Here is an 8445-nt window from a genome sequence, read left to right as displayed (position 1 = left end):
AAGGCCTGGCACACAGCAGTTGCTTTGTAAATGCTAACTGGATGCATAATATAAGCTTCTTTTCACCTCTCGGCAGGTAAGGTAAGGAACGCTGACCTTCCCCTCTTCTGTCATTCCTCAGGACCAGCCTGCTGGGCAGTGGCCAGGGGATAATTTCTACTCCCAGGAAAAACCGATGTATTCCTGCCCTGCTCTGTGACCTGGCCTGCATGGCTGAGGCGGCCCCTCCCGCTGGCGTCCGGAGCATTCTGAGGGACGGTGAGTCCGAGGGTGCCTGCGGGTCTAGCATGCAGCAGGCGCTCAGTAGGAGAATGGGTTTGACATCCTTGTTTACCTTTGCCTCCTCTGTTTCTCTCAGGTGTGGGGAGGTTCAACAAGGCAAAGCAGGAAGGACTAGAGACATAATTTAAGGGAAAGGATGATGGGAAAGCATCCTGAAGTCACCTATTCCCAAATACTCTCTCTATAGGCAGAGCCAACAGGCACAGTGCAGAAGCGCAGGGGAAAGAACTGAAGAAAAGTGATGCCCCTCTGAAAAGTATGTATGTGCAAACTGTCTACTACATGAAAAAGATCACTCACAAGAAATGAATTTGAAAATTTTTTATTAAGAAAAAATAGTGTTGATAACAAAGCAATATGTACATTTTAAAAACTTACAAAATAAATTATATTCCATAAATTTTAAAATATATATATTTTAGCTCTAACAAAGGCACTTCTTCAGGATAGGCTTGCATATACCACTCTTGTCTGTTAGATAATTTTTTAAATTTGGCTTAGAATATTTTCACAGTGCTTTGCTTGGAAATTATTTCATGTTGCTTCATCATATGTACAACTTTGAACACTCCTTTTCTTTTCATTTTCCTTTGTAAATTTTAGTATGAAAACACAAGTGTCCGTACTCATGGAAGAAATATCTGCCTTTTAAACAGAGGTTTACACGCTATCAAGTTCAACATTTTTATCTCCCAAGGGAAAAAGTTCTCCTTCTATTATACTTTTAGATTCTTTCCTTGAGTAGGGTTTATATAGTTCCAGCTGAGAATTACTGCCACAAAGCCAGTGGCTCAGGCATTAATGCTAAAAGAAAAAAAAAAAATAGCCTCCTGTGACATTTGAGGGCTAATACTTTCCCCCACGTTATACACTTACATTAAACAACAGATGCTTACAAAAATAAGCTAAGAACCCTCTGAAATGAAAACAAACAAAGAAAACATTGGTGGTCTCTTAAAAGTCACAGTTACAGTTAACGTTCCATCTACCTAATAAGAATGATTTGCTTTCTTGCTGTGAAATGTGACTTTATTGAAGGTTCATTTTGTTTTTATGAAATGCGACTGAGACGCTGCCACAGTTGTTTCAAGGATATGACTTGTTCCAGGCACTCATTTGTTTTGATTTGTCTTTTCCTTATTTTCTTCATTGTCTGGGTATTATTGACCTGTGGAATAGGAAAAGCAATAGTCAAAATTAATCACCACTATCTTTGGCTGATAATTTTGTCTTCTTTATGCAAACCTATCTCTCAATGTGTCCCCCAAGACTCCCACACAGCATTCAGAGGAATGCCCTCCCATCTCTCCACCCACAGACTTCAAGGCCAAGCCCCGTCTCCTTCAGAAGGCCTCTGCTAATTGCTCAGACATCTCTTTTGGAAATTCTTCTAGCATTTCAGAGTGTTTATCACTTAACTGGTTCTCACTTACAGCTGTTATTATTACATCATGGGTATTCCCCATAGCACTGAGCACAAAGTTTCTCTTATACATGAGAAACTGAATATTTATTAAATAGATGAAGAGCTGACGACTTCATAATCTCCCTGACAAGATCCTAAGTTCTTCAAGAAAGAGTTATCTTATACTTCTTTATAGATATAATTCAGTAGACCTATTATTTGTTCTGAGTGCTCCCAGCCTCTGTCCCTCCCAACCTCTAAGATGTACCACAGACACCTGAAGGCTTATTCTGAAGAGGAGTCTGTCAAAAAAAAAAAAAAGATTGCAATCATCTTCTGGTGTATTCCTTCACCTGAATTACTCTTGAGTAGAGACTGACTGGGCCTCCTAAACACACAATATTCAGATCAATATAGTTCACCAGGTTATTAAGCAAAAAGCTTACCATCTACCATCTGCTAAATCACTGATTTTAGGCTGCCTTTGAGCTTGAGGGAGGGCTAAGATAAATCACTCCAAACTTTCCCTTTTTCACATGCTGTCTAAACTTATCTAGTGTCCTCTATGCTCTTACAGTGATGAATATCATTGTGGTCATCTGTAGATTTGCCAGAGTCTCCTTAACAGGAGATACACAGCCAAACAGGTTTTTCATATGGCTGCCTGGTACTGAATAGCCAACTAAAGCTCATTCCAAACCCTATGGCTTCAATCTCTAAAAATTGACAGCCTTTGTCACCCATTCAGCATACAGACTGATAAAGTCCATCGGTGAACAGACCAAAATCATACAAATCTGCACTCTCTTTTTGTTTTTTTAGAGTTTGTCATTAGGAAGATAAATTCCCTGCTTCACTTGCCCGCTGAAATAAATATTGAGAACTTGTTACACACTACGCACTGTTTCAAGTGCTTTTACATATATTGATTCATCTTATCCTTGCAAACATCCTGTATGGAACTTGATTCTATGATCCTCATTTTGCAGATGAAACCAAGCACACAGAGACCAGGTAATTTATCTGCGTTTTCACAGAAGTTACGGGGAGGGGAGGGGGGGCTTGGATTCAAAGTCAGGCACGACTGTCCCTAGACTTCCCGTCTCTAGCTCTGCACTGCTGTTTCCATATTTAAAGTTATCCATTCATTCAAATGCATGTAACTGCATATACAAAAGATTCAAAACAGAGAGCAACTATGCAAACAATTACACAAATACGGGGTGGAGATTTAACGGATAATGTAACATTTAAGGAAAGAAGTACACAATTACTAAATGATAAACCTAAGCCTCGCTGCTCACCCTTTGGAATGGATATGAATCTCATAAGGAGCCCACAGACAGGGATTATAATTTTGAAGGAACAGGTTTCAGGGTCCCTGGAGATTAGCTTTTAAGCAACCTCCTCCCCATGCTCGAGAAGCCAGGACCCTCACTGACCACACTTCGGGGGCGGACCTAAGGTCCAGCGCGCACTCCTGCCCAAAGCGTCAGAGCCCCAGAAGAGGTCGCGGGCAAGGTGGGACTCGGCGGCCTGCGGGTCTCCGCTGCTCCTTCCCTCCGAGGACAGAGCCCGGGTACAGGCTCTGCGCGGGGCCACTGGGACAAGCCCCCCGCTCATCCGCCCGGCGGCATCCCGAGGGGTGACTGGGGCGCCCCGCTCACCTGCGCCCCGCGGTAGCCCTGGCACGCGGCGGCGAGCGTGGCGCGGGTTTGCACGGCGAAGGCCTCGCGGGCGAGCGCGGCGCAGCCCGGGCGCCACTCGAAGGTCAGGTTCTGGATTTTGCTGAGGCAGTCGGGCTGCGCGCAGGCGGCCCGGGTCACGCGGGGAGAAAACGCCGGGAGAGGGCGAGCGAGGGAGGGAGGGAGGGGGGGGAGAGAGTGAGACGGAGAGAGCCTGAGTGAGTGAGGGGGAGGGGAGAGAGAGCGAGCCGACGAGGACGGGCGGGGCCGGGCGCTCCTCCGGAGGCGCGGGCCGGGGTCGCGGGGGCGCTCAGGGGGGCGGTCCGCGCGGCCCCTGCGGCGGCCCTGACCAAGGCCCGGGGAGGCTCTGACGTCGGCCCCCGGCCCGTCTCGGACCCGCTTCTTGAGGGCCGGGCGGAGGCCCTCCGGGTGACGGGGGGCGCTCGGGGGGTTCGCGCGGCCCGCGGCCGGAGGGGCGGCGCTGACCGGGCGCCGCTGACGGAGCGGCGTCCGCCCCAGCGGCCCTGAGGGCACCCCCGGCCCGTCTCGAGCCCGCCTCCCGCGGGCCGCGGGCGGAGCCGCTCCCGGAGTCCTGCTCAAATAGAACGCACCGCCACCCTGACGCGACGGGAGCGGCTTCAACGGCCCGGCGCCGCGCGGTTCCCCTTCCCGGCCAGTGTCTCCTGGGGACCCTGCCGCCGCCCGCGCTCCGCGCCCCGCAGGGTCCCCGCCTCCTCGGGGCGCCCGGCGTCCCCGCGGCCCGCAGCTTCAGCCGCTGCCTCACCTGGTCTTCACAGTAGACGATATGGTCAAAGTCCACGGCCCTCGTCTGGAAGAGAGAAAGGGAGAAGACGACAAAGAGTGGGGATCAATTCACAGGAGCGAAGTCAGCGCCGCCCTCCCTCTCTCTGCGGCTGCCAGGCGCTGGGATGCTCGGAGCGCAGCTTCCCCTGAGACACTTGTTTCCTGTGCCTGCTTCTGCCTTTGACCACGTAGTGAATCACTGGAGTTCTCAGACACTGCCTGCTGGCGTTGGAAACTGGGTATCAAATGATCCTGCCCTAGAGCGACATCCTCCTTCCCCGCCAAAGTGGACACTGTACGACGCGGGGCCACTCGTGTGACAATAATGCTATTTTTCCAATGCCCACATCTGCCCTGTAGCCGTTCATCCGCTGCACACATACATGCTCTGTTCAGAAATTAGAATGATCAGGAAAATGATCCACTGTATAGTTAAAAAAATCTAAAGTGCCCTTATCCCACAAGGGCATCCCAAAGCATCTAGAATACTAGAAAGACTTGACGTGCATATTCTCCCAGGCTATCCTCACTGGATAGGGTTTCACTCGCCAGAATCCCCTCTGTTTATCTTTTTCAAGACCTTAGTCACTGTCTTCTTGTTTTGTTTTTTAATTGCATCAGTGAACAAGATCTGGCAGAGAACAGACAAGCTTGATGGATACCATGAGTTACTTATCAATATCTGCTCCTTACCAGTATCTGCATATGTGATTTAATTAACATGCCAATTTCTGGGTGGTCATTTTAGAAGGTCATATATTTCAATGTCACTTGTAATTTTTTTTTGACAAAATGCTGGGCCATGATTTTTTCCAAATTATTTTTCTTTCCTTAAAAGTTAAATTGTAGTGTGTGTGCCTACTCTTACTACAAAAACGCATTTTTAAAACTTTTCTTCACTTACCCCTTTTGTATAGTTATTCAGTTCTTGATAAATGATGTTCCGGTAGCTCTCTTTAATCTTCTTAAAATCACAGTCAGTAAAATTGTAGGTTAGCACGAACCCTACCAGTTGCAAGATGAAGATCTTCCTGAAAAGATCTGAACGATAAAGTATTAGGCATTGCACTCGGAAACCCACTCCCACCCCAGCTTCACACTGAACTGTCTCCACCAACTGTGGCTTGCTTCTAGAGTAGTGGCAGGGCCTGTCCTAGGGATAGGTGCCAGGCAGCAGTCTGCCTCCCATTCACAGTGCCCATGAGGCCCATATTCACCCATTGTTGCCTTAAGTTGGAGTCTCCCTGATGCTCCAAAGCTTTCTGGCTCCACATATATAACACCTAAACGCCTACGGGCTCTTTTCTCCTAGGCCAATGATTTTCCTTGATGTCATTCTCTTCCTTTATAGAATTCTAAATTGATGACCTGAAAAAAAAAAAAAAAATAGCACTATCCAAATCTATGGAATTTTAACATTAGTAAAATCATCAGGAATTTCCCTCACCTTCCTCCTTTTGTCTTTGCCCTTTGATATGTGCCTGAGTGTGCCTTTAGAAAGAGACCATCACATCTTTCCTCTGCAGGCCTGTTTCCATGACCAAACCCCTTTCTTGGGAAAAACATCCCGCACAGCAGCCACTGTGGAAACAGGCGCCACTGCCCCTCATGATGTGCACCCTGGGAATCTCCTTTGGCCACTTTCAGCTTGTGCTGTCCCTTCCCTGCTACTGCTGAGGAAACGCAGGGACTTGCTTCAGGAGATACTCTGGAGGGTGGGTGCAGCCCCAGGCTTAGGCTGCGCTCCCACGGAAGGGCATGGAATCTCCAGTACTGACCGGAACCACGAGGGCAGGGAAGATTAGAAATGGAAGCGAACGGGAGAAGATGTGATGGCCCTCGTCCTCAGAAAACGTATAAGTGCTACTCAGGGTGACTGGGGCCACCTCCGGGGTGCTTAGCAAGTTCTCTGGGTGTCGAGTACTTCGGAAGCTCACGGACCAGTCCGGCGGAGCCAGGTGCCGTCCAGCGAGCCCGCCCGAGGCGCGCCTCGTGCGCCCGGCGTCCCCGCGCGCAGCCCCGGGCGCACGCCGGCCGCGCGGCCTCGAAGTCTGGGTCAGCCCGGGCTGAGCGCGGGCGCCGCGGGCTCCGGGGACCGGAGGAACAGCGAGGCGGCGGGCTGGGATTTGCCCTGGCGGACTCTGGTTAATCCAGAAAAGGGAGTTTAGAAGCAGCGATTCGAGCAGGAGGGCGCCCTAGAGGTTGCGCCGCCACTTTCTGGGCTCCGACAGGACCAAAGGCGACTTTACGGGTAGGAAGACCCGAACCGACGGGCTGTTGGGGGCTGAACCCCCAGTCCGGGCTCTCCTGACACACGGCTCCGGCTTTCCCCTCGCCAGCGCCCCGCCTTGCGTTTCGGAGTCTGCAGAGCCCCGGAACTTGGGGGAGTCCCGGGGGTCATCCCCAGAGCGCCGCGCGTGAGCCCCAGCAAAGCTCGCCGGCCCAGTCGAGCCTGGGAACGAGGCCGGGCTGGCGATCGCGGCGGGAGAGGTGCGGGCCGGGCTGCGGCGGGGACGCGAGCCAAGGGGAGCCTTTCGGTGGAAGGCGCGCCGCGGCTCTACCCCCGCAGCGGTGCCCGGCTCGCTCGTTGAAGCCCGGGTTGTGGTGCTAACAGGGGTGCGGGCCAGCGGATGAGTCACCGCTGACTGAAAAGATGGGCTTTTCTGGAACCTTCCAAGCCTGGGGTTTAGTGTCATTTCAGGATCCTTTGGAAGAGAAGTCCTCCGCCCCGCTCTCCCCCCACCAGCAGCTCGTCAGGGGCTCATGGGATGGTGCCAAAGCCTGATTCATCCGCTGTGCCGTCAGAGGTGTCTCTGGAGATCGGGTAGGCAGACACGAGTTTGAGACACAGGTCTCTTCTCTGAGTTGGGACATGCTGACGGGGCAGAGGCGGAGAAAAGCAGCTTCTGCCCAGGTTCCACTTGCGTTCCTCTAGGGTGTAAGCGAACCGACTCCCTTCCTTTGTGTCTTCCTCAGAACTGTCTCCGTCGGGTTTCCTGGACGCAGGGCAGAGAGGGAGCTGTCTCCTCCTGCGTATCCTGAGGACCTCTGCGGTCCGCACTGCGCGGAGCACTGGCCCGGAGGACTCCCGTCTCCTCTGTTACTGGGTGGCCTCGTAGATCCCTTCGGTCATGTCACTTTGATGCTCAACACCTCTTGCTCAACCGATCCCGGTTGCCTTGACATTTGCAGTCATCCTTCCCCACCTGAATTCAAGCTGTCTTTCCAGCCTTATCTCCTTTATTCTCCTAGACTTCTGCCAAACAGCAGCTGAAGTCAATATGCTCTGAAGGTCTCCTTTCGGCTTCCCAGGCGGCCAGAGGTAAGGAACCCGCCTGCCAGTGCGGGAGATGTAAGAGACGCGGGTTCCATCCGCGGGAGTAGGAAATGGAAACCCACTCCAGTATTCCTGTCTGGAAAATTCCGCGGACAGGGGAGCCTACAGTCCACGGCCAGGGCTGAGCACCTGAGCACTCACAAGGGTGTGCTTCGCGTTCTTCCGGGCCTCGCCTCCTCGGGGGCAGGCGTTCTCCTAGCGCTCAGTGCTCACTCTCTTTTCCTTTAAGCCTTGTTTATTTTGGGTTTCCTGACAGTGATCTTAAAAGATCTATGAAGTGACAGTGGCTGAGTCATGCCCGACTCTTTTAGACCCTATGGACTTCTCCATGATACAGCCCGTGGAGTTCTCCAGGCCAGAATACTGGAGCTAATCTATACTTCAACTTACTGAAGATTTGAATATATACTATGTTTCTTTCTTCTTTTTCTTTCTATGTAGCGCATGAGGCTGAGCCCCACAGTGCTAAGATGATGATCGTAGGCAGAAGAAACACTGGCTTGCCCTAATGAACTTGTAGAGTCCACCATATTCTCTCCTTTGCAGTGATGGTTTGGAAGATCAGAAGTCATTTTTGAACTCATCTTAATTCTTCATTTAATAATGTTCTACAGTCCATGGGGTCACAAACAGTCGGACGCGACTGAGCGGCGACGCGCAGCGCAGCAGATGACCTTCCCTGTACCTGAGTCCCACCTTTTTCATTCCTTGGTACCTTTCTTTTGTTTTGACTCTTGTTTTTTTCCCCCCCCTACGTTTTAGTTAGTACCAATGCATTTATAGCAAGCAAACCTTTTTCAAAGGTTTTGGAAAAGAAAACTAATATGGGACAAATCAATTATTATAAAACATTCCCCGTTTCCAAGGAGCTGGCAATCTATTAAAAATATAAGGTTGAAAACCATTAGTAAAATATTATGTATATTTCAAAT

The 8445-nt window shown here is 50.6% G+C and overlaps 1 protein-coding gene across 1 annotated transcript; it reads right to left on the bottom strand.

The window, feature by feature from the left end:
- Nucleotides 1–588: 588 nt before the first annotated feature.
- TSLP (thymic stromal lymphopoietin) lies at nucleotides 589–5786 on the bottom strand. The gene is made up of 5 exons (XM_070462681.1): nucleotides 5750–5786; nucleotides 5081–5217; nucleotides 4047–4201; nucleotides 3355–3964; nucleotides 589–1450 (listed from the first exon to the last, which is right to left on the bottom strand). The coding sequence occupies exons 1-5, from the start codon at nucleotides 5784–5786 to the stop codon at nucleotides 1334–1336; spliced, it is 1056 nt and encodes a 351-aa protein (XP_070318782.1). The 3' UTR covers nucleotides 589–1333.
- Nucleotides 5787–8445: the final 2659 nt, after the last annotated feature.

Source organism: Odocoileus virginianus, unplaced genomic scaffold (assembly GCF_023699985.2).
Source record: "Odocoileus virginianus isolate 20LAN1187 ecotype Illinois unplaced genomic scaffold, Ovbor_1.2 Unplaced_Scaffold_8, whole genome shotgun sequence".
Taxonomy (NCBI): domain Eukaryota; kingdom Metazoa; phylum Chordata; class Mammalia; order Artiodactyla; family Cervidae; genus Odocoileus; species Odocoileus virginianus.
Note: the sequence above shows the minus strand (reverse complement) of the source record. Positions and strands in the feature narration are given on the sequence as shown.

Bases quoted from the DNA above. Each gene is read 5' to 3' on its own strand.
- TSLP (XM_070462681.1), bottom strand. From the start codon at position 5,786: ATGAGGGGCAGTGGCGCCTGTTTCCACAGTGGCTGCT. The intron at 4,202-5,080 runs GTAAGTGAAGAA...TCTCTCTTCCAG, and splicing joins TGAATAACTATACAAAAGGG to ACGAGGGCCGTGGACTTTGA. The intron at 1,451-3,354 runs GTGAGCGGGGCG...CCTATTCCACAG, and splicing joins AGGGCTACCGCGGGGCGCAG to GTCAATAATACCCAGACAAT.